Genomic DNA, 26,524 nt, shown 5'->3' on the forward strand with positions numbered 1-26,524 from the left:
TCCATTTTTCGCCAGAGGAACTTGCACCTTCTGTTCGTTGTGCTCCTTCTGAGATATCTTCCGAGCCATTTCCTCCCTAAAAGAATGCCTGTCTCCACCTCGAACAATAGGTAGTTCCGGAACAGGAGCCATCTTTCTCTTTCTGGAAGAATACCTGGAAGCTTCCTCAAAAACCAAAGACTGATGAGGTTCAACCAACGCCAAATGCTTTACCTGATACTTGCCCCATGTATCAAGGACAAGATCCCCTTCCTAAAGAAGATAGTGAAAAGCCAACTTCCTCGGATTCATTTCCAGCATTGATGCCAGGTCTAGGAAAACATCTGTAGCACTGGTCTCCATAACCCTATTGCTTTCCATAATTGTCCTCACATGAGAATCTTCCCAGTACATCTTCAAATTTGCATCCTTTTCCTGAAGTTCTTAACGAAGCTGCCTCGTCAAAGAGTTATGATGGTCAAGCTGTAAATCCATGATCCGGATGTATTGTTCCACCATGTGCTCGAGAGTTCTCATCCTCTCCTTGTGTTCCTTGCAACTCTGGGTCCTGTCCATAGCCGTATGATCATCTACCTAAATAGAATAGGCAAGAGGCTGCGCTCTGATACCAATGAAACCGAACGGGAACCCGGATCAATCACCTTGCAAAGGATGAGGATGATTGGTTTCCATGCACATGAGTGGCACATCGACCCTCCACCGGCCAAGGTGGCCAAAGAGAGACTCTAGCATTTGTGGATTTGGGAGCGTTGACCTCTCACGCATCTCCAATGGGACCCGAGAGACTAGACATGGCATGATACAGAGGACAGTGAGGAGACGCCTGGCACCCCCTTTTTGCATTCACTACACGGCTAGGTCATATGATTCAGATACCAAAGGTTGAGGACACTCCAACAACAATAGGACACGAGCAGTTACAAGCCCTCTCGCCGCACTTTCTCTCAGATTTCTCGAAGAGGCAGTGGAATAGTTTTCGGCCACAAAAGATCACTCTCTTCATATGGTATCTCGAACATAGAAGCTTGGGGGTAGGCCAACATTATATCCAAGGTGTGGCCATCCCCGGGAGTCCAAGTGTGATTGGCTTTGGGATTGCCCGAAGGCTCAACAGGTTTGGCAACGGATCCTATGCATATTCACTATGGACATTGTTACGTGGGGCACAGTTGCTTAAGCCACGAAGGCCGTGGTCTTCATATCATATGAGGATGAGGGGGGGAACTAGCCCTGCAGGTCTCTCACCTTCGTATTTCTGCCATGCCAGTTCTAGCTCCACCTACAAGTCACTGGACTCCAAGTTCTACCCAGAGATGGGCGATTTGCAGGAGTATTGTTGCGTGGCGCATCTAGAGAGCTCGATGCAATGAAGCCATCGAAGGCACTCTCACCCCACAAACGGAGTCCATCCGAAGCACCTGGCTCAATATCATTCATACCCTCCGTGGTCAATGGAGAAAGCTTCAAGGTGGCTCAAACCGCATGCGAAAGCGCCGGGAGGTCTTCCTGACGATTTGGCGTCACAATCCCTTTCTTGCTGACAGTTGTGGCAAGCCCACTTGGCACTATAGACCACATGTGTGGTTGTTTCCCCTCCCCCATCGTATAAGATAGCTTTCTTCTCCTCGAGCAACCAGCCGGAGGAGAAGAGCATCCTCCCCTTTAATGCTTCTGACTCTCACCTCCCATTTGGAGACGAGTTTGTACTTCGCCATTATGGCTGTTTTTCTTGGTAACTATTATAAATTTTAATTAAAGAGCTTTGTCAACTCCCTAGTAGCTTCATTTATAGCCTGCTTCTTGCAAACCTCCTCCTATGTTTGCTCTTTGTAGGGAGCCTCTGGCAGGCAAGGCAGTCCTATGGGCTCGTGGAGCTGAACTACATCCAATGTTACAGATACACTTGGACTAGGAAAATCAGATTGGCTGCCCATGTCATCTTGACTAGTCCTGGCTCTCTTGGATACATCGTCAATACCCTCCTCATCCTGTGGGTGTTCGGGGTGAAATCCTCTCTTTGCTTCCTCCTGTCTTGAAACCGGCCTGACGGGCGGTGAAACAAACACTCGCACATAAAACACTTCAACGCCATTGAGGACCTAGAAAAGGAAAACAAACAAGGGGAGCTAGACTGCTCCTGCAAACAAGACATGGACACCGATTGGCCCCAAAACGCAGTGGCGCCCCTTGCGGTATTGCTTTAATTGCTTATAAGAGCTTTGATTACAATAAGGCCGGAAACTCAGCCGTCACAGTAGAACCCCTGAAGCCTACAAGGGACCTACATCATGGCTTCTTGTCCACTCGGCATCCACAAACAAGTCCAACCATTGTTCACATCGAAAGACTCTCTCACATTGAGTCTGCATACAGAAGCTTTCTCCCATGATCAGGGCTGCCACAACCATCCATAGCCTCTCACACTATGAACAACATCACACCCTGACACATCCAGTGCTTCTGCATCACAACATAGACTCCCAAACTGTCTCTCATAAGAGAACTCGTATCACAGCACAGCATACCATACAGTCGACACACCTGTACCAACCCTCTCTACCTTCCAAGGGTACTATCCATCTCTGTCATGGATTCCCTGTCCCCTGCCCAATCAGTAGCAAGGCTGTACCACACATGTGTCCATTCCTGTACCTTCTGCCTGCATGTGACCTATCTCTTGGAGAAACCCAAAAACATGTTTCCTCGAGAAACCTACGACCTGTTTCCACATGAAACCCTTAGGCCTGTTTCTCTTTGAAACTTCTCTCCTGCTTCTATACAGAACCATTCATAGCACCATTCAACAACAGTGCCAACAACGGCATACATCTAGTTACCTATTCCCTCCTGAAACATCTGGAAACATAGAGATGCCCATAACTGTAGGTCCCTCTGTTCCTTTCTAGCAAAAAGAAAACAATCTGCTCCATGAGCACGCAGCCATGCGAGCTTGCATCATTCCCATGCCAAGAAACATAACCAAGTGACCTGTACTTGCAGCCAGAAACCCAAGTACATCGCTGAATTTGTAGCCAAACAAAAACAGCCCATAAACTGTCCATAAACAGTCTCAAAGCATTCCTGTTGCAAGGAGGATCAACACCTTGTGCACCTCTGATCCAATAGCCACCTATGGGTGAGAGGAGCTGTACACTACAATCCAAGTTTGCCTTCAAAGTGCTGTGTGTACCTCTGCAGTCCTGGCCACCTCAGAGTCCAGGGAAAACCAGCCCCTCCTTTCTGCAAAAACACGCCGTCCTTCAAAAAAAAACGCACACCTGGCCGCCTAGGAGATGTACTGCCGCCTGTACGATGCGCTGCCCGCACGGTACTCAACCTGCAGCCACCTGTACGATGCACCTGCACCACCTAACCATACAAATCAACACCTGCAGCCACCCGTACCAAATAGTGTGCAGCTGCCACTTGTATCAGCTGTCGTACAGCAGCCGCCACCTGTACCAGCTGTACGGGACTGCACCGTACTTGACTGTACCTGCTGTCCGTACATGCCTGCAGTTACTGCCTGTACCAGCCGCCAGCCAACCTGCACAGTAGGCGTCTAAACCTGCAGCACCCGTACCCTGGTCGCCAGCTCCACCTGTACTTCCAGCCACCAATAAACATGCAGCCGCTTGTTCCGTACAGTACTCAACCGTCTGTTCTATACGACCAACAGTTCTATATGGGTACTCTCTACGCAGGTGTGTTTCCCTTCTCATCCACGCAGCCAGCTTGCACACCTCTCCCCCAAAAGCAAGAGAGAGAGAGAGAAGAGAGAGACGTGGACCTCCAAAAGTGGAGTAGCCTCTATAAATTACTTAGGGACCTCCCAAGGTTTTAAAACCTTTATAACTTTAATTTTTGACCACCAAAGGTTATAAAACCTTTTTAAATCAAAATCTCTTTGCCCCCTTCACACTTGGGGTTGTCCACACATGGGCTTCCTTTTTAACTCCAATCTGATGCCATTCACACTGTCCACCATGTCCCCGTGCACACCTCCATTCTGTCCAGAGAAAAACACAGGGTCGTGACATGTCTCCTCCATGCCTGTAAGGAATCATAAACCTACTTGGGAACATTCTTGCATGAGAAAACCCCTTCCCCTTTCAAACCCGATAAGCGATCCTTCACACGGGTTACACTACCAGCTGCTATCAAAGCACAAAACGTGCATTTCCATTTCTCTGATCCTGATTTCTCATAGCTTGACAACTTTGTGACATGCTCCCATGCAGCATCCCTAGGCACGAAGCATGTTCCTCGATGCTAATGTATTCTGATTTTTGGGAGAGATCGGGGTAGCCTGGCACAAAAAGCCCTAGTTTCAAATTCTGATTTCTTTCCCAGAAAATCAACAAAAGCAGTATGTATAGATTGTGCCTACCTCAAATAAGAGTGCAGGAAGTCCCGCAGGCGTGGAGATGCGTGCCAGGGGCCAGAAATCTGAAAAACAAGCTTCCCAGGTTGATGTGTTTCATGCACAAAAGCTTGCAGCCATCAGTTTTTTGTTCGTAGTATGATACCTGGGTCGCTATCAGAGCCTTATCTTTTAACATGGAAAAAAATGTTTGCTGCCAAGAAAAAAGGGGTATGAAACGAGTGAAACGTTTATGAAACGTTTCATACCTCGCCAGAGGTATGAAACGCGTTTCATAGCTACTACGATTCACTAGACGGATTTAGGCCATGTTGAAGGGTGTATCACGGCTGTTATGGAAGTTGACTTGGAATGTGAGATCCTGCACATTGGACGGGTATGTGAGTTTTTGTTCATGGATAGCCAAGAAAGGACACCCCTAGGTCCTTCTCATCGTCTTTATTGGCTTCTTCTTGAGTAGTTGGCAGTGTTGCCGCATTGTGGTGTTGCCTCATTTTAAATCTATCACTAGTCCCCCCCCCCCCCCCCCCCCCGAGAAAAGATCCTTTCATTAGTTATAAAAAAACACGCCCACTGGGCTACAAAACCCCCCTCTCCTGCTCATAAGAAGGCAGAGCAGAGAGCCAATCAAGGCAGCTAGGGAGACTTGCAAAAAAGTACAAATAACAGTACAAACCATCGTAGATCCCTCTCCTGTGTCCAGCCGGCGGATGAGAAATCCGGTGAAGGAACAAGGCGAGGCTGGCCCCTAATGAATCTGATGGCCTGGCTGTCCTGCTCCGTCTCGTATCCCAGAGCAGGCCCTGACGAAGTCGACCAAGCAGCGGCTCCCCACGTATACATGCCCTCTGGAGAGAGGGGGGCCAAAATGCGCAGCATCCTCAGCCAAATCTACTGCGCCTGTGGACAGTCCCATAGTCAATGTCTCTGTGTCTCCAATGGGCGGCCGCATCGGACGCAGGCCGACGAAAGGCCACTGTAGATAAGCCAGGTGCCAACTGCAGAGCCCCTGTGGGCAACCAGCCACTGGAAAGTCGAGATCCTGCGTGCCTGTCGGCTAGCCCAGAGCCTGGTCCAAAAATCCTCCAGGAACTCGTGTGAGAGTCCCTGTAGCCGCCAATGCTCCGATGCAGCTGGAGAGACCATCCTCCTCCCAGTCAAAATATGCCTCCCCAACCGAACAGTGTATTGGAAAAAGGTGATCTCTATGGCCTCGGGGGACGCATAAGGATCATGCCACTCGTACTCGCCAGGGTCCCACTGGAGCCGGGCCAAGGGGCGCACAGCATATGCCCATATGCGCCAATCAGAGTCCACATCTGCAAGGTCTGGATCAATATGCCACTTCCGAGAAGCGGCGGCCACTACCCGTATCCTCTAAAAGATGCACTCTGCAACCAAAGGCGACTCCGCCTCCACTCTCTGAAGTCTATCTCATAGTAGAGGCATCTACCATCCTCAATGCAAGCTCTGACAGCAATAAGGATCTCCAACTGTGTAAAGGCTCCCATCCACCGTGGGGCCACTGGCTCGAAAGGCGTGAACCACTCCTCAATGAGTGCCTCCTGAATGTCATTCCTCATAATCAGCCCCCCTCTGAAATGACTCAGCCTCTCCGCCTGGATCTCCTCCGGGAGACTGCAAAAGGCCTGCCAATCTCCAAAACTGTGTGCTGGGCCTGCCGCCAATGGTCCCCAGGCTAGACGAGGTCGAGAACCCAACATATGACCCTGCTCTGTGCGTACCACGGGGCTCCAGATGAGCGGCTGTCTGGCCCGCTCCTCATCACAAGTGGGAGGTCTCTGAGAAAAACCCGATCTCAGCAGCTCCCAAGCTCGCAGGATGCTCAAGGCAAATCTGTCCTCCCATCCTCTACTGAGGCCTGTCCTCCTCATCTCTATGAAGATCCACCGTATCTTTGGTACCCAAGTGCCCCCTGCTGGGGGAGCTCTAACCTGCAACCGCTGAAAAAGAAGCTCCTTCCAAGGCTCAGCGCCTGGAAGCAGCCCCCGAACAATAAGCTTCCCCAACAAGGCTCTACTTTGATCAGCTGGATCTATAATGCCCAAGCCCCCCTGGGCCAGCAGAAGAGTAATAACTGCCCAAGCAACCTTAGCCCGGGCCGGCTGACCATCCCGCCCAGACCAAAGAAAGTTCCTGATCAGCCTCTGTACCTGGCTGATGCAAGAGCTCGAGAAGATCCAGCAAGACATGATGTACCACATAGTCGCTAAAAGCACCTGATTTGCCACCACCACCCTCCCAGCCAAGGATAGCCGAGCTGTACTCCAATATAAAAGCTTCTTCCGAATACTCAGAAGAAGCGGGGTGATCTGCTGCTCAGGTGACAAATCAAGTCCAATCTGGCATCCCAGATACCGCACTGTTGTGCCAGGAGGAATCCATCTAAAACCCGGGTCTAGGCTCCATGCCGGAGCGGGACGCTAGTGATCCAAAAAGCCACTATCTTGCGCCAATTGATCAATGCTCTCGAAGCCACACCAAAAACTTGTAGCGACTGCTCTGCCCTCTGTAGATTGGCCTCCTGGCCATGCAGAAACAATCTCGTGTCATCAGCAAACTCAGAATTGAGCAGGTCCTCACCCCGGATTGGGAGCTGGAGTCCTCTCAAACCAACCTCCTCTGCTATATCAGATACATGCTCATAGCCTCTGCAAAGAAGAGAAAGAGGAACGGGGCAAGAGGGCATCCCTGACAGATTGATCTGGTCAACTCAAAACTCGGCCCCCGTCCTCCTGCCATCAACACCTGGCTACGAGCTGTGGAATATAGAGCCGCCACTCCTCGAATCCAGTAAACCCAAGCGAAGCATAGCGCCCTCTAGGAAACCCCAATTGACTCTATCGTATGCCTTCTCAAAATCGAGAAGCATCACGACCAAGTCCTCACCGAGAAAATCTAGCTCGGACCGTCGCCTCCTAGAAGGTGAAAATGTTGTCAAGGATACTGCGCTCCTTAACGAATCCTGTCTGGGTAGCATGAATCAACTCCCCAAGGAAGGGCTGGATTCCTCAAACTCAAGGCCTTTGCTAGGACCTTGTAGACAGTATTGAGGATCGTAATAGGCCTCCAATGCCGAATATCATCTGACACTCCCTCCCCCTTGGGGATAAGAAAGATCAAGCCCTCTGAAAAGCTCTGTAGCATCACCCCAGTGTCCAAAACATACTGAAAGTCCCTGGCCCCAAAAGGTCCCAATAGCGCATAAAAAAGGCAGGCGTCAATCCGTCCTCCCCAGGGCAACTATGACGCGAAAGGACCCTCAAAGCCTCAACAAGCTCATCCTCTAAAAGGGGCTCACCCAAAACTGTGCGCATACGATCTGTGACCCTCCTCTGCACATGGGCCCACACAGTCTGTCTGCAAGCATCACGTGCCTCCGTGGCTGGCTCCGCTGAAAGCAGGTCTCTATAGAACTCAGTGGCAACGGCTCTAATCTCCCCGGGCTCAGTGGCTAACGATCTGTCCTGCCTCCTGAGTTGGCGTACTCCTGCTCGAGCATGGCGAGGTCCGGTGATCTCAAAAAACTCCCCAGTCACTCTATCACCAAGCTACGTCCACTCAGAGGCCTGGCAATGATAGTAGAACTCATGTCTCTGCTCCTCTGCCTCTCTAACCTCCTGGCGTGCCTGGCTCAGCTGGGACGCCACCCACTCGCATGTAGGCAACTGCTCCTGAAGACGCTAGAGCGAAGCGAGGCTACGTCTCAAGCGACGCTCCCGCTCTCGTGTCTCTCCCAGCCGTGTCAAGGCTGTAGCATGCACAAAAGAGCTGAGCTCGATGAGTCCCAGGGCACACTCGCCTGCTGCATCCATGTCAGAGCTCTGGCTATCATGCCATATCCTCTCAATGTCCTCAGAAAGACTGGGATCTGTAAGTATCCTCTCTGGGATCCTCAACTGCAAGCTGGTCTCCCGTGTCCTCTCCTCAAGTGTCAAAATAACTGGCGCATGGTCTGAAAAAGAGGTGCCAGCGAGGATGCCAACGGAGCCACCACGCTCCCCGAACCTGTCGCCCACATAGAAACGATCAATCCGTGATAGATTAGTCCCTCCCTACCGGCCATCCCGAGAAAAACTAAGACTGTCCTGAGAACGGGAGAAAGCCTCATGCTGCCATGCATCAGTGATCCATAGTGTCATACAAAATTGCTCCCAAGCTGCAAGCTCCGTGCCGTGCACTGTAACATGACTGCCTCCCACCCTATCAGCCGGGTCCTCAAGCATGTTGAAGTCTTCCCCGACACACCAATGTGCGGCCTCGGGCAATGCATCTGTAACAAGGGTCCAGAACTCTGCTCTGGCACTAGCATGGTTGGGCGCATAGACATTGAGCACACCAAAGTGCTCATCGTGCATCCTCAGAATAACATACTGTGCTCTACCAGGCACAATGACTCCGCGATCCACAGTGGCCTGCCGCCATACATCCGCAATGCGCATACATACTCCTCCCTGCCCACCCAAGGGGCCAAAACCTGCAGACCAAATGTGTCCCATCTACCAGGCATCACCGAACCATATCTCCGAATCCTGCTCTCACTCAAATGGTGCTCCTGCATCATCAGAATATCAACACTACCCCCAACCAAGCATCTCTGAAGCTCCTGCCTCAAGCAACCACGATAACGTACATAGTGTGCACCACCAAGGCCCTGTACATTCCATGAGATGATCCTCATGGATGACCTGCTGAGGTGGAGGCTGTCTCAGCCCATACGGCGGGCCTTCGCAAGCAGCTTGGATGGAGAGTAATCCCCATCCGAGCGGCTACGAATCTGCCCACCCGGTGTGCTGCAAGAGTCTCGGACCAGGCGCTAGTGGCTATGTCCCATAGCGACTGCCTCCCGCTCAGAGAGAGAGAAACCTCATGTATGCATACATAGCCACGGTCTCGTGCTAGGTCTGCCACTATGCGAACCACCAAATGTCGAATCTCGGAGGCATCCGCACCCCCAGTATCAAAGAAATGTGCCAACTTCCAGAGTCGGCCTATCACGTCTGTCATCTCCACATCGCTCACACGGTGAGAAAACTCAACTGCTTGAGTCTTCAAAATACTAAGAGCGAGATCCAGAGTCCACTCCCAGTCGCTAGTGCCACAGAGAGGGAAGGAGAAGGCCACCACTGAATCAAGTGCCTCCTCCCCTCGGGCCGGAGGTATCACCACATGAACTCTGATGGGTGCTGGCTCATGGAGGCCCTCCGCTCCAAAAAGGCGTGTGAAGGAGTAGTCAAAAGCCTCCGAGCGCTATCTAGTGTCGAGACTACTCAGCTGACTGCAGATAGAGGATATCCGTGAAGCACGAATCGGCATGGTAGGTCTCCTCTCCGGTGCTCGAGCAAAGCTGTTCCTCACTGGAACCCAGTGATGCTGAGGCTGTGACTGCTGCTGCGTCGCTCTCTGGGCATGCTGCTGTGGCTGTCTCCCTCTACGGCGCCCCTATCCAGGCTGCCAATCCGAGGTCTCTGTGGGCTGAGCAGGTGTCCCAGAGGCTGCCTGTCGAGCCGCATCTGTGGGCGGGCCATCGGGGTCTGCTGCTGTGGTGAAGGTCGGGATCTCCTGCGAGGGCAGGCCTTGGCCAGGTGGCCGACCTGCCTGCATATAAAACACTGGTTCGGGAGCCCCGAAAACTCCACTCTCTGATCGATCCATCCCCCCCCCATCCTAGGTAACTGAATGACCTTCGAAAGGGAGGAGATGTCAGGAGCCAAAACTCTGACCGAAGGCAGGCCAGCTGCTCTAGCCACCACTGAAGCTGCTGTGGGGCCAATGTCAAGCACCGAGCCCACCAATGATCCTATCCTAGAAAGGAGCGGAAGGTACTCGCGGCGGAGTCCAGGAAAGCAAACTGTGACATGGAATAGGCGCTCTCCCTGCTCGGCCGCTGCTGGGTCGAAACCATGCTGCCAAGGTCTGAAGAAGGCCCGAGCGCCCCTGATGTCAAGGGGACTCATGGCTTGGACCTGGGCCACGCTCTGGGCTGTCTCGAACTCAATCTGGTAGTGGCCGCGGCCCAGTAACTGAACGTCCAGGATCTTGCCCACATCTGCAAGAAGGCGGGCCTGGAGAAGATCCCGGATCTCCCCTCTGCTGGGTCGAGTGCCAACTATACGGCAGATGGTGGAATGTGCCTGGAGGCGTTCCACCTCTGCGGCGAGGCTCGCTTCCTCTTCTGGCGAGAGAGAAAGCTTGATGGGGGTATCCTCAAGGGCGGGCGAGGGGGCTGCGGAAGAGTCCCTCTAAGGTGGGGCGGGAGGAACCTCCATCAGAGTCTAAAGCTGAGTCGAGGGCGAAGCGAAAAACGGAGGGTCCTGCAAGAACCAAGCTGCACAAAAAAGGCGGAGCGGGGAGGGGAAGAGGGGGAAGGGCGGAGGACAAAGGGGGAGGGGTGGAAGACAGAGGGGAAGGGGCGGAAGACAGAGGGGAAGGGGTGGAAATAACAAAGGGGGAGGGGCCGAAGGCAGGAAAAAAAAAAGGGGGGGGGGGGTGGGGAAAACGCGAAATGGGGGGGGGGGAAGGGCGGGGGCGGGGGCGGGGGCAGGGGCAGGCAGGGGGGGCGGGACGCGGAGGAAGGGGGGAGCGGGGGGCGCGAAGGAGATGGGGCAGGCGGGCAGGGGGCGATGGGTGCGAAAGGGAGGGCGAGGGGCGCGAGAAGCACAGGGGCGCGGAGGGGGGGGGTGCGAGCAGGCGGGGAGAGGCAGTCACGAGGGCGGGGAGAAGGGGTGCGAGCAAGCGGCAGCTCGAGCAGGGGGGGAGGGGGGGGCGAAAGCTTCAGCAAATCTATCACTAGTTTAACAGCATGCAAGAGGTTTAACGTCCTTCCAAAAAAAAATATGAAATGTTTTAATTCAGCTGATTTTCCACAAAAAGCAAAAGCATACCGTTGAAAAAAGGGCAGACGAGACCGCACCCGATAAGGATCAATAACCACCCCCACGCTTTCACGATAGATTTTCATGCCAATCTGATCAAATCACAACACTTATATTGAGCCTCTGCTACCCCAAACAAAACTACCTAGTTCTTCAGAATACAAAAAAGCATCCTGTCAAAAAGGCGCAGGCTTACTTGGCGTTGAAGATGTGGTGGTGTTGCTGCCACCCTAGCAAATCCCCGGTCTTTTATTAGGAAAGGTGTTGTCCTGAATAGCTGCAAAGACATAACCACCATCACTATGCCTAATCAAGACATCGCTCTTGAAGTGCAAGTAACCCAATGGGGAAATGGCTGAAAACGGCACCAACAAAAGAAACCAGTCATGTAAGCATCAAACCATTGGAAAAGCACCTAGACTAACCAAAACAATAGTACAACCACCAGAATAGTACAAAGATCTACAACATTCAACAGCATTTAAAAGCCATGCCTTCAAGGACCACACATCTTCAATGAAGCAGTGTCACAGTAATAGCAGCACTGAGTAGAAGAATCTTGACCCACAAAAAGGACATCAATGAACTTATGGAGGGGCAAAAGATGTCAATGAAGTTATGGAGTGACAGTCAGCCTATCAAAAGTGTAGACTGACATATTAAACACAAGTAAACTCCAAACAACCAACCTCAAAGACCCTTAATACATATAGCCAAAGCAGGGAAATAAAAGACCTGATGGACCTAGCAGCAAGCCCTGTAGCACAGGCATCGGAAAAAGTCAAAATCTAAGACAGCAGAATTTGCGACACAGGTTCCTACATCTGTAAGGCTCACTTGAGTCCATAGAAAGCCCTAAAACACCATCTTGCAGAAACATAAACGTGATCAATTGAAGGGGTTGTTGGTGAGCTCACTGATATCATTAAGGGTTAGCATATTTTGCGCGCACGGAACTCATCCGATGGATCGAGGATATTGAGCCACATGATGGGTACAAGGATTAGCTACCCCTAGCACATGTAAATTCTAAGTACATGGAATTGGAATAGATAATTTATCATCTGGAACATGCATTCAGTCATGGTTGCCTGAATTTATTTGATGTTTTAATGCCAGCATGCGCATGGTTTTATGGTATGTATGTGTCCGAGGGTCGTGGATACTTGGGAAAGCGTAAGGACACATTAATCTAACATTAATCGGAGACTTTTACGAGTTTTGTAGGCTTAGATGTGACCACATGGCTTAAAGCCATACGTATTTGCATTTATAAGTGGGGCCACACTTTATTTAAAAAGGGTCGGGACCAACCATTACTTAAAAGGGCCAGACAAGGGAAAGACGGATATTAAAAAACATATAAGAGTTTTTATCAAAAAGCACATTATGTATGGCCGCATGCATCACCATCGTCTATGACTGCCAGACTGCTACACTAAATTAAAGCTCCCTGATCTATTGTGACCAGAGTACCGGGCCTTACTTCATCATGCAAGGATGTTCCCTTCGCCTCATATGAACACACGAGTGGGATTTGGTGGTCTGCTTTTGCCGGGAGGTGCTCACAAGATCTTGTTGCAAAGAAGACCTCTGTGGATGCAGAGTTGCTGACGAACGGTTGACTGGCCGGGATCCCGACAACGACCCTTCGGGTGAGTTAGAGCACGCAACAGACCCTTGTGTTGAGCCTGGGCATTTGGATCCTATAGGCCATGAGACCGTCGGCATCGACGACCTTTGGAAAGCTCTGGGGGGAATCAAAATCTTGTACTCACAAGGAATCACTCCTCCTAGATTGTAGTTGGTATTAATACATACTTGAAGGGGAGAAGGGGGGAAAGGGGTGGAGTGGGAGGTCAGCCCATAGCATTATTCCGGCCCCTGGTGTTGTGTCTTGTCTCTTTGTGTTGCTATTTGTTTGTTAATTCATGTGTTGTTAAGTGAATGCCGTCGCATACACGCCTCCCACTGTTACACGAACCTTGCCTGTTGTCTGCGTTGTATTTGCAAGTCGGTCACAGCCCTATATGGCCTTGCTGAATCGAGCACACCAGATGTGCCAAGTCGCAATGCTGCTCATGATCTCCCATCTCTAGTCAATGGAGATCAAAGAGTCCATGGTGCCACACAGACCTGAGCTGCAGTGGTGGCCTTCATGCATCTTTTAACTGCGCAGGACTTGGCAGCCAATAGCTTCAACGTTCTTTAGCGGGGGGTTGAGATACATTAATTAGGAACAAGGGTCACAAGTTAGAAACGTGGGAAAAGGTTGGAAAGTTATAAAACGATGACCATCATAATCACTGAGCACAATTGAAAAGAAAAGTACATAAGAGAAATGCAACCAATTGTGTTGGAATCTAAATATACAGATAAAGTTCCAACAGCAGTAGTAGCAAGAATGAAGACATAAGGAGTAAGTAGCAAGCATTGTAGCATGCAAGAAAAAATGGGTTGTACCACAGAGACTTGATAAAGCTTTGAGACGTTATTTGGGACTGTCCATGTTGTTGATTCAGGGAAATCTGCATAGAAACATCACACCATGACAAGTAATAAGCAGACCAGAAATATAACATCTACTCTGGTTCCAAAAACATTGACAAGGAGGCATTTAATAGTAATACTACAACTGCATTGTTTCCATCATTATATTTCATGTTCATGCAAGTATCAAGAAAAACATCTATTTTGGTTAAATGATCCTACTTATTCTTTAAAAAACGCAGCTAATACATCATTCATGGCACGCAGATAGGTTTTGTTTGCAATAAGAGCATCCATGAAAATATCTCCTTTTCTACTCAAGGTACAGATTTCAGTAAACTAAGCCAGCATTGGCCAGAACGACAGTCCAAAGACCAACAGGTCACCCCCATTTTGTATCCTAGAAGAGCTTTGGTATGGTGTGCATTGTGCCACCAAAACCATATGAGCATGGAATGTCCTTGTTTGAGGCCACCCACAAATCTCTTCTACAATGCTCATTGTTGCCGATGAGATACTACCCAATGCTACAACCAGCACAATCTTCGAGCATAAAACCTTGGACAGTGCTCATTACTCCCTTCCCTACAAAGACAACGTTTAGCGTTGCCTACACCCCCAGTTGCACAACCTCAAGTAGCAAATGAAACACCAAGAGCATAGAATCCTTTGCCTAGAGGCATGTTTAGAGACTAAATTTTCCTTTACCACCTCTAATTTTGTCAACCCAACTACCAGCTCGAAGGATAACTCCTAAGAATCCAATGATGATGGAAGAAGTGCGCGATGTAGAGCCTACAAAAGCCAAACCATTTAAACATGTGGAGCAAGCTAGATAAAGTCATTATGTTAAACAACGATAATCTGAGCCACTTCATGTGGCATAACCAAAAGACCGACACTAACAACTTTGTGCAAGGAAGAGCCTTACACTGACGGTGCTCTTGCTAGACTTCCAAGACCTGTGACTTCTTGGAAGGCACTACACTTCAGATGGGTTTCTCACAGTCCTAGTTAAGAGAGGTCTCAGCCGTTTACTCAGTCCCAGTTATCTAGCCCGTGCAAGGCAGACATTCTTCGTCAGTCACTCGATTTACTGGGGCTGCCCCCTTGCCCCTTGTCTTCGCCAGTTTGAGGTGGAGGCCATGTGCAACTCCCTATCCGCTCAAGGCATCCATCCACAACTTGGAGGAGCTCCTTTACTCCAAGCTTTTAAACGAAACTTCTGCGTACTTAAATTGCACAAAGTGCAACTCCTGCAGATATGCAAGCCACTGAGGTTTTATGCTTGGTCTTTAGAGCAAGATTTAACTGGAACAAGTCTTGCGGCTATTGGGTGAGCAGGACTGGAACAAGTCTTGCGGCTATTGCGGCTATTGGGTGAGCAGGACTCCCATCCACCTATGGGGAGCACAAATGAGGTGGTAGTGGATTCCCGGGAGCACACCAATCAGGCATCATAGCTGCCTCGTGGGCAGCCAAGGTGGGCAGAGAGCAAAAGATGGCTAGCAAGCATCCACAAAAAGCTTTTGTACACCATCACGGCTCACCATCCTTTGGCTCGGCAGGCAGTTGTGATTACCGAGTTCCCCCTCGCCACAAAGTGGTACATCACATCCTGCTAGTCTTTCCCTTGTTCTCTGTTGCACCCATTGAATTACACCGTATGGGAGTTCTAACATGATTCCATGGGCCAAATTTATTTTTTCCTTGAGTGGATCCTACTGTAGTAGCAACTTGAGTGCCCGCCCTAAGGCAACTTGAACTCCCGCCCGAAGGTAGCTCAAGTTTGGCCGCAACTGGCTCAGACGCCGTCGGAGAGCCTGCAGGAATTTGTACTCAGGACCTCCTCCTTCCCAGTCACAACCCCACACCGCTAGGTTAGACACCCATTAGCTGCATGGGACAAATTTAATGGCTGATATGAAGCTTCTTGAAGTCAGGCGATGTGACACACACCTCACCTGTGGTACACAAAGGAAAGCATGTACAGGCCCGTGCGTAGTCGCAAGTGCCACGTGGCACTGCCTCATGGCAGTGAGACACATGGCGACAATGACACATGGCAGGTCATGAACCTAGCCAACAACAACAAAACAAACAAAACAAACAAAACAAACAAAACAATAGCATTGGTACATATATATATACGTGGGTAGCCAAATAGTCATCATCGTTTACATTTTCCTCAGCATTGGACTTCACAACGCGTTTCTCTGTAGGCAAAATGCTAGCCAAGAGTGTACCAATCACAGGGCTGCAGTTTACGTTTTCACTCAGCCATATCCATTGTATTAGAGATTCACTTGTATTACTTCTTTCTCATACATAATGCAGCTAGTAGTTTAGACTCGCGTGTGCTGTGTAATTCTTCCGCGCTCTCCTTTCTCTCTCTGAAAACCCTAGCACATAGACACAAGTGTTCTACAGTTGGTATCACAGCCTAGTGAACCTGCAAAAAAAAAAAAATTCTCAAAAAAAATTTCTTTTCGGGCACCCGTGTGCGTTGAATGCTTGGATAAAGTATAGTACCTAAGTTCCAGGAGTGGTACAAGTCCGGGTTTTGGAAAAGTCATTATTTGCGTTCTTTCTGGTATTTGTGGTGTAGGGTCACCCTTGCCCCTTCCTTACCCACCCACCCTATAGCAGTTAAAACAAACCGACCAATAGCATTGGTGCATGTGTATACGTGGGTAGCCAAATCGTCATAATCATCTACTTTCCCCAACATTGGACTTCACATAGTGTTTGTTTGTAGGCGAAGCGCTAGCCGGGAATGTACTCATCACAGGGCTGCACTTGACATTTTCACTCAGACCTATCCATTACTAGAGATTCAATTGTATCACTTCTTTCTTGTACATAATATAGATGGTAGTTTAGGACTTGTGTGTGATGCGTGTGATTTTGCCGTACTCTTCTTTCTATCTCTAAAAACCCTAGCATACAGGGACAAGCATTCTACAATTGTATCATAGCCTAGTGAACCTGCCAAAAAAAAAAAACCCCACCCACCCACCCTACAATAGTAAAACAAACCGACTACTAGCATTAGTGCATATATATACGTGGGTAGCCAAATCATCATAATCATTTGCTTTCCTTAGCATTATACTTCACCAAGCGTTTCTCTCTATAGGCAAAGTGCTAGCCACAAGTGTACCAGTCCACAGGGTTGCAATTGACATTTTCACTCAGCCATATCAATTGTACTAGAGAGATAGTTGTTGCTCTCTCAATGAAGAGGAGTATCATACCACACATCTGTTCATGTGTCACTGCTAAGTTAACGTAGGATGCACTTGCAACACTATGTCAGGTGTTCAATGAGGCTTGTGTGGCCTACCTGGAAAATCAACTAGATCTTTTGCATATGGATGAGGGTGACTCTATGGATGAGTATCTCACAAAGGTGAAAGACCTTCGAGAATAGCTTCCAAACATTGATGAGCTTATTCTAGACAGTTCTCTTATCACTACCATCCTCAATGCATTGCCTTTGACACCTATCAAGACTTTGCTACTACACTTCGGTTACTCATGAAAGGCAATGCAAATGCCTTTTCTTTTAATGAGCTAGTGTCTTTTCTTCTACAAGAGAAGCAATCCGGATGAACAGGTCAAGAATGAGGGTTGGTGATCAGGCTTTTGCCACTCAAGGCAAAGGTAAAGGCAAGGCATCCAATGCCAGTGGCTACAGGGCCAAAGGTGGGAAAATTGCCTCTTTTGGCAAGAATGTAGACAAGGGTGACAATGAGAAGTCCAAGAAGAAGGGAAAATGCAATTACTGTCGGAAGCCATGGCACTACATAAATGAATGCAAGAAGAGGCGTGCAAAAGAGAAGGAGAAGAAAGAGTCTAGCATGTTTGTGGCCAATGCATCTGTCACCAATTGGCCGACCATCTCCAGATTTGTGTCTCGTTCACTTGAGGCCAAGCCTAGGCCGGTGTCTCATGTGAAGGGGCCAATATTTTTGCATAACATAGACGGGAGCCAGACTGGTGCCACCCATGTGTTAGCAGGATGGTGTCGTATGGACGGGAGCCAGACTGGTGCCACCCGTGTATGACCTGGACTGTGTTCTATCCATGGGATTGTCACGCCATGGAAGAGCCAGTATTTGTGCCGTGTCTTGCCTATGGGATTGTCACTCCATAGGGAGGCTCGTGCCTGGATCTGTGTCTTACCTATGGGACTGTCACTCCATAGGAAGACCGGGATTTATGTTTTCTATCGTGCCATCATTGTGCCCGACAGAAATGTTTAGTACTTGTTCCATGAACGGGAGATATGTCCATGATACTGTTTGCACATGCATTCATGTTTTGCATGTTTGGAACTGTTTTCGCATGACTTGTATTCTTGTGTTTGCTTGTTTGACGTGCCACTTACTGAGCGGGGACGCCTGCCAGTGAGTCGTGAAATCTGCTCTGTCTTCTGACGAGTTTTATTGCGTGTGAACAGGTGGTTAGTGTACTGCATTTGTTTATTTCTTGGCGTTCTTTTAACCTTTGTTTTTTGTAAGGTTGCAGTTTCACACTCATTAATGAGTGGGCACCCTTCCCAATATTTCATGGTACTTTTAGAAGGGTGGGCACCCACTTTTGAGTCATGGTGGGAAAGGGAACCCCTCGTGTGTGGGGGTGGGTGCATGGCCACCTACCCACCCCCCACCTTGGAACCTTTGGAACTGGCCGCCTCCATGCAAGCAAGGTGGGCCGGCCAGCTGCTGGACGTGTGCCCTCTCCAACGCTACCATATAGGCCACCGCTTCATCCAACTATGGGCATTCGACTGTGCAAGCGACCGTTTCATCCGGCTATCCACCTTGCAGTCGGCTGTCTTCTTGCCCTGCAGGTGACCGTGTGCAGAACCTCGCTCCTCTCTGGCCAGTAGGCGGCTGCGCCCAGACACCTCTCCACTTTGCTGGCGGCTGCGCACAGACTTCGCCCCTCTCTGGCCAACAGGCGGCTGCGCCCAGACACCACCCTCTCCACTTTGCTGGCGGTTGCGCACAGACTTCGCTCCTCTCTGGCCAGCAGGCGACTGCGCCCAGACGCCACCCTCTCCACCTAGCACGCGGCTGCGCACAGGACTCCTCTCTCTTGCCAGCAGGCGGCTGCGCCCAAGTGTCCTTCTCTAGCCCTATGCTGCTGCACTTAGGCGCCTCTGATATTTGTTCTCCCACTAGCGAGCTACAGGCGAGACTCTCACCTGCGGGCTCGCAGCAACAGCAATAATAGAGACTTCTCCTTTCATACGTGGGTGCCTACTACTTCTGAAGGCCATATCCATTATTTTGCAAGGTAAGTGGATTGAGATTTAAGCAAAGGTCTTTGATGTAAATCTTATAAGGGATACTCTCTGCTGCTAACACCCGTTCGGTGCCGGGTAGTCCAAGCTTCTGGAGAACCACGGTCCATGGGTGCCAAGATCGGGAGAAATAGGCGTTAGTACGGGAGCGCCTGTTTGTGCGTGGTCCTGGAACACCAGTGGGGTACTCTCTACGGATTCCAGTAAAGGCATAGGACCGTAGAGATTAGACTTCTTCAAGTGGATCGCTCTCCTTCGAACGTCTACTTCAAGTCTCTTGTTTGGTAACTGTATTCATCTCAGTTGTACATGGACATCATCTGGTTCATTGAACCCATGGAGCATTGTATCTCTTAAATACTCCCAATAATATATCATATATTGAAGGGGGGGGGGGGGTCGGCCCGTTCCGGCCCCAGTGTTGGTGTCCACTGTCCATTGATCAACATTTCATTTCATTTCAGTTTTCAGTTGTTATTGAGTTGTTCATTTATATTGTGAACAGTCTCCACTCTTAGCTAGTGGGACGAGGTGCGGATCTGGCCAATCGCACATCTCACCCCAAAGGATAGGTGTATGTCCATGTAGCGTGGACGGATAATGAACCCATCCTTTGTCAGGCATAGGAGGTGATCTCTGTAGAAGGCCATCTTTGTCCCCAGTGGACAACTAGGTGAACTCCATGTCCTCTGAGTATCCAGTCTGACAATGTCCTTCCTGATAACCCTGCTCCGCTCTGTGCGGCTGAGAGCAAATGACGGGGCCTCTATGCTGTACTCGAAGGGGGGGAGTGCCTCCATCTGCATACCGTGCATGCCAAACCAAGTGCCTACCTGTGCATACAAAAAGGTACAAGTGTTCTTGCAACCCTTGGCTACCTTCCATGAAAAGGTATAACACCTAGTCTAAGCCTATGTCTAGACCTAGCCCCAAGCTAGGGCTGAATGAGTCAAGACGTTGAGCATCAATGCTATTTATAGGCTAGAAAAAGAGACAATAAACTAGCCGATTGCTTGTCGGCTAGCTAACTGGACGAATATCACACTATTTTGCTGCAGCCAACTAGAGTGGTCGACCAACTAACTGAACAAATATCACACTATTTGTTGCAACCGAAAGGATTTTCCCCCTGGGTATACTAGCCGACAACCCTCTATGTCCAACAACAGTCCATCACCTGCCAAAACTACCAACACATGCCCCTAATCTTTGGTTCTGATCTGTCTTTATCTAGTTGCTCTCCTCAGTAATAGCTCTAGGCTCAGCCAATGCATGTCTTGCACATGACATCCCCCTCTGCTAAACTTGATGACGGGATTCCAATCTGTATTCTTGGATGACTGTCATCATCCAATTCTCTATTCCCAGAGTCCCTCTGTCATCCTTCCTACTCTGGCAACCTTTTTCACGGAACACCCGGCCCGGTCTCCAAATCCACTCTAACTCTGATGAAGATCTATCGGTCTCCAAATCCACTCTAAGTCTGATGAAGATCTATGCATCTCTTCCATCCAATCCCCATTCCGTTCCTGTCCTGTCCCTGAACATTGCCTCTGGCCTTCTTTCCTGAGAAATGAGTCTCGCACTCACTCCACCCCTTGGAGGATCCTCCTCCCCTGGAACCACTGCCTGAAAGCCTTTCCTCATATGCCCCAAGTGGCACCCGACTCACAGGACTGCCATCCCCTTTGTGGAACACCACCAACCAACCTCCTAGGAATTCTTCCATGTCTTCTGTTCCTTGCTTTGGGCCTCGTACATGTGCACTTTCCTATACCTTGGACCTGCGCACCTTCATCTGGCCCCTGGGACTGAATCAGTGTTTAGCCTTGCTGAGACAAAGTTGCTTGATTCCCACACCACCACAAGATCAAGACAGGCAATGGTTTCATCCATGCACGATGCAATAAGAGTGGGTGGGACATGGGTAGCAACAATATCTCAGAACCAGCATGAAGCTCTAATACCAATGTTACACAGAAGCTCTTAGAGTCTTCTTTCAGCCCTAAACACCATCTAGGAACATGCTGATGCAAAACACATGGAAAAGAGAGAGAGAGAGAGAGAGAGAGAGAGAGAGAGATAGCTGAGTATACTGTATATTTCATATGGTACAAAAAGGTACAAGTGTTCTTGCAGCCCTTGGCTGCCTTCCATGAAAAGGTACAACACCTAGTCTAAGCCTATGTCTAGACCCAGCCCCAAGCTAGGGCTGAATGAGTCAAAACGTTGAGCATCAGTGCTATTTATAGGCTGGAAAAAGACACATTAAACTGGCCAACTGCTGGTCGGCCAGCTCACTGGACAAATATCACACTATTTGCTGCAGCTGACTGGATTTTCCCCCTGGGTATACTGGCCGACAGCCCTCTATGTCCAGCAACAGTCCATCACCTGCCAAAACTAGCAACACATGCTCCTAATCTTTAATTCTGATCTCTATTTATCTGGTTGCTCTCCTTAGTAATAGCTCTAGGCTTAGCTAGCGCATGTCTTGCACATGACAAGCACATTTGGATCCAGGAACACACAATGCATGATGATTGTTGACCGGTTTAGTAAGTTTTGCATGCTCATTCCGTGCAAGCAGACGGTTTTCTTCGTTTTTGGTACCCCATATGTGGTTTGCCAAGAATAATAACATCTGACAAGAATCCCAAGTTTACTTCGCATTTCTAGAGAGCATTGTTCGACAACTTTTGGACCAAGTTACAGTTCTCCAACACATTCCATCCATAGATAGACAGCCAAACAAAAGTATACAATCAACTAGCATTTGATGTTCTCAAGTCGTATTGCGAGCATTATCTTCCTTTGGTATAGGCAATAGCATGGGGAATCGGAATTCAAGAAGCCATCATGATCAACCGTTCATGAGAAACCAAGAAAGAGAATCAAATCAATAGTCCAGCGAAGAGCAAGATGTTGATATGGTGTCAAGAAGCCCACGAATCCTCCCCTTGCCATATAGATAAAAGGAAAGCTACAATTAGAAGACCATGATGAAGTCTTCATAGAGAGCAGCAAATTTTAGGAAGAAGCTTTGGCTTTCATTTCCAGTTTGAGATTACCATTTCCAATAAGGATTTCCTCAGAAATCCAAAATCCGTCATGATGGCATTCATATGAAAGGGACTGCAAGTAACTAGTGTCTTGCCCAAAAAGTTGCCACCAACAACTGGACAAACTTCAAGGATGCATTGTCAAATGGTTGCAAAGCACAATTGATTCAAGCATGTATAGAAGCAAGGGGAAGGCTGCTTACAATCGTGACTCGTCCCAAGGGTGGACAACCACCCCAAAGAGATGAACACGATCGAAAAATGCATCCTACTTATGGGTTGTCTTACCAACAAAGAATAGATATATGCATGAAGGCAGATGCTTTGAATTTAGAAGCAAGCAGCATATGTTTGCCAAATGCCCAAAAGTGCAAAGGACACAAGAAGAAAGGCCTACAGTGAATGTAGTACCGAATGTACAAAGTAACACAAGCCAACCCATGGAAGACGTGTGATCCTGAAGTAATAAGAGGAAATAGGAGAGGCCATGATGATCCATGTATAATAAGGAGCCTCTATACATCATGTTGTGATGTGTGGACCATGTGTCTCCAAAGATCACACAAGCAAAATCCTCCCATACTACCCTCAAGAAAGGAACTAAATCCTAGATAGCTTTATAGTAACAAATGATTTGCATAAACTGATGATGCGAGTGTGGTCATGGGGGATGGGTATGTGATTAAGAAGTTGTATTAAGGAATGCATGCTAGATCACAAAGCAAAAATTTAGATGTAGGACCTTGGGATCAATTGAAAGACCAACCAACTCTCTCTTTATGTTTGATGATTACCACTCAGATGGTTGTCCCCATTGGCCTAGATGTGCCTAAATATGGGATGTCCATGGAAGCATGTTCTACATTTGAGAGCAAATATGCCTCTGATAGGATGAACTCACACCTGCTCTCGTTTAAAGTCTCCCCAACACCGACAAGGAACGTCTTCGATAACCCCTGATGTGCCTTAATATGGGATGCCCATGGAAGCATGTTCCACATTTGAGAGCAAAGATGCCTCTGATCGGAAAAACTCACACCCGCTCTCATTTAAAGCCTCCCCAACACCGACAAGGTGCATCTTCAACAGCCCTTGATTTGGAACAACTTGGTTCACTTGCTCTCTAATCATCAGCCACTTCTCATAGAGCTAAGACGTCGATCTTAGGCTCTTTTTGCTTGCAATCTCCTCACTTCCAATTAAATGCCTCTTTTAATGTGTATGCCCACGCGCATGTGTATTGAAAAAGAGTTTAACATGTGACTTGTTGTGCTTTAGTATGGTGTGGACAGTAGAGATAGGGCAACATAGTGAACAAAATGTGGCATGGTTTTTTTTCCCTTTTGAAGCATCTTTCTTTCCTTTTTGTTCTTTAATATAGTGGAGATAGGGCAACGTAGTGAACAAAATGTGACATGGTTTTTTACCCCTTTTGAAGCATCTTTCTTTCTTTTTGTTCTTTGTTATAGTGGCTCTCACTTTTGGAATAAAAATTTGGGCTAAATTGTATAAAGGCAGATGTAAAATCAAAATCCAATTAACCAAATTTAAATTGATTTGAGCAAACTAACCGCCAACAAAGAAATGGACTAGGCAGAAGTATTAAAACAAATGACTAGGGTCATGGAGAAGTGGAGCACAAGACTTGTGGTAAAGCATTGCATGCCTAGGGAAGGCAGCAATGGAATGGCAAGAGCATCACAGTACCATCAGAGTAGCGGGAAGGGAAAAAAGGGTAAGGGGGGAGGATAGATAGCTTATATTATCATCTTCAAAGCCTATGAGACCCAAGCATGCAGGTAAATCTCCATATAAATCAATGAATGAAAAAAAAACGTCGGTGTGTAGATATGGTTACTTCTCAATAATACGGCACTTCCCCTTGATAAAGACAGAAATGGCAAGGCTTTCCCTTTTGAGAAAGAAATGTATGAACGTCAAGACCTCCCTCAAGAATGTCAGAGAAACATGTGCAAATAGTATTCAATAGGCATTCTTAAAAAGTATGGTGCTCATCCTTCCATAACTCTTTGGAGCATATTTTGTGTGTGCTCTCTAATTTGGATCTGCCATATCATCACCCCATCTCACATCTCAAATGATGAGAGCCTAGTTGGATGGCAACGGATGTGTCATTTGCATATTTGGCACTTGCTCGATTAAATAAGGGACATCCTACAAACTCGCAAGAGAGTTTGTGTGAGGGGCTTATGTGTGGAGTGTAGTGCCAATACGTGGATCCATTTCGCCTTTCCCGTTCAGTCAAATACCACCAAGTAAGGGGCATCCCATCTAGCAAACTCTTCTAGACCTTGCAACTAGCCCTAATACAGGCCTTGCTAAGGTTGCATGTTGGAGCTTGATTATGTATTTAAACAAACTTTGCATTCCGAGAACCATGGCATGTTTAATTACACATACAATAATATAAACACCTATTTGTCTAGGCCTTTCTATAAATTGAGCAAGAATGCTAAAGGTCAACAGCTTCTTCTCTCCAAATGATTGGAAACAATGCTATTATTGTGATAATATATAACAATGCTTTGAGAAGTGTTCAACCTTCTTTGAATGGATGCATTACTATAACACACACATGCAAGCGTGTGCCATGTAGCCCAACAGTGAGGACTTGTGACTCAGGGAGGGGAGGTCCAGAGTTCAAAATCCCCCAAGGAACCGTTCACAAGTTGTAACGCCTTGAGGGGAGAAGCCCAAGCTGCCTCTGGACGGGTATGAAACCTTGCGAGTATAGAAGGATCTACTCATGGAATAAAAAAACACACATACAACCCCCCACCACCACCATCCTCAAAATAAACTCCGAATGGTCTGATAATGCTAAAAGGTATGTAGTGGTATTGAACACTAACGTGATTGAAAATACCCTAGGTAGTGCTACTGTCCATGATCTAACTTCGTATCAAATGCTGGACTTAGGTCTCTTTTCTGGGAACAAAAAAATGCTGGACTTAGTTTGAGCAGGAAGAGCTTACTTGACACGAGACTCTTGAAACGTGCACTGTGCGCCGTTGTCGAATAGACATACGTGGAGGAAACCCCGCGCAAGAGGGTTGTAGCTGATGATCGAGCCGACCGCATCAGCGCCATCATCTGCATGTATGGCGCCTTTCGTTCACTGTTTCCAAGGTTTCTTAAGGGAACCACATTCACTTAACAACACACCTGCGAGAGCAAGCTTGCACATGGTCACACACTCCAATAGGTCGCACTTAATACCGACATGCATAATCACTTATAGACCTTGGCAAATTTCACATATATATATATATATTAACTTTGGTGAGCTTAGGGCTGGGGCGTGCTAGTGGCCAACACTCTAGCAAAAGATGGTCCGAGTTCGAATCCCTCGAGGGGTGGTGTGAGTAATGTCTCTTCACCAAAAAAAACTTTCGTGAGCCTCCAACTTTTTGGCAATGGCTTGTCCTTGTGTGACATACAAATCTCATAGCCTTTCTAAATGCACGTGAGTCCTCACAATGTGAAATCTAAAATGGCTGAGGAATGTTGGGCCTACATCAGCTCTACAGAGTGTTTAGTCACCCATTAGTTCTCATGTCATAAAGGCAATTAGACACTAAGCTGAGACCACATTTTGAATTCCACAAAGGAAAGAATGTGTTTCTCTTAACCTCGTCTTTCGATTGTGCCAACAATGCCTTTCCAAGGCCGAGGGGTGTTTATGAAGCTGCAACAAGCTCTTAGCTAGGGTTTGTGTGTGAGCAAGTTATGAATGTGAGGAATGACTTGGCAGCCCACACAAGCACAACACATAGAGAGGGTGGTATCTAGGGAAAGTTGTTTTGGAGAAGGAATAGGAATTTCACACTCGCGTGTAAGAAAATAGTAGAATCAAATATTCACCATAGGGAAGGTTCTAAGGACAAGAAAATAGTAGAATCAAATATTCACCGTAGGGAAGGTTCTAAGGACAAGAAATTAGCGATCGTAAGGGACAAACCATGTGCCAAACCAAGGGAAAGTTCACGAGCCAAACCACCAAAAAAGTTGTGTGCCAAGTCACGATTGACAACTCATAGCTTTAGGTGTTTGTGATTGTTGTGTCACACGACATATCATAGCTTTAGGTGTTCATAATTATGTAAAAGAGTGAAGGGAAGGAGCATAGGAGTAGTAATAGAACCAACAACTCCAAACAAACTAGAAAAGACACCAAAACTAGTAAGTGGTAATAAATTGTTCGTGTGACAAATAGAGGGGCATAGGTCGTCATATGGCTTACCACCATGAAATGCTGTAACATATTGTGTGAAGAAAAGGGGATAACTGTGAAACCCTTGGGCTTATTTTGCTGAAAATGAGTATCAATCTACTCATCACTGATAGCACACATAGA

The 26,524-nt window shown here is 48.1% G+C and overlaps 1 protein-coding gene across 3 annotated transcripts in view; it reads right to left on the reverse strand.

The window, feature by feature from the left end:
• Positions 1-25,403, reverse strand: part of LOC147604002 (Mitochondrial inner membrane translocase complex, subunit Tim44-related protein) — a 115,293-nt gene extending 89,890 nt beyond the window's left edge. Inside the window, exons 1-5 of one of the 3 annotated variants that reach the window (XM_086795202.1) lie at positions 25,333-25,403; positions 25,143-25,260; positions 13,744-13,808; positions 11,477-11,557; positions 11,290-11,372 (exon numbers count right to left, since the gene is read on the reverse strand). In XM_086795202.1, the coding sequence (XP_086651328.1) occupies positions 11,290-11,372; positions 11,477-11,557; positions 13,744-13,808; positions 25,143-25,260 (347 nt within the window). In that variant the 5' untranslated portion in view covers positions 25,333-25,403. Of the gene's footprint in view, positions 1-11,289; positions 11,373-11,476; positions 11,636-13,743; positions 13,809-25,142 lie in introns of all 3 variants that reach the window. The other 2 variants (XM_086795203.1, XM_086795201.1) reach the window with 2 other exon arrangements.
• Between the last annotated feature and the right edge of the window lie 1,121 nt (positions 25,404-26,524).

This window comes from Cibotium barometz, chromosome 62 (assembly GCF_041138505.1).
Source record: "Cibotium barometz isolate CiBa-2024 chromosome 62, ASM4113850v1, whole genome shotgun sequence".
Lineage (NCBI taxonomy): Eukaryota > Viridiplantae > Streptophyta > Polypodiopsida > Cyatheales > Cibotiaceae > Cibotium > Cibotium barometz.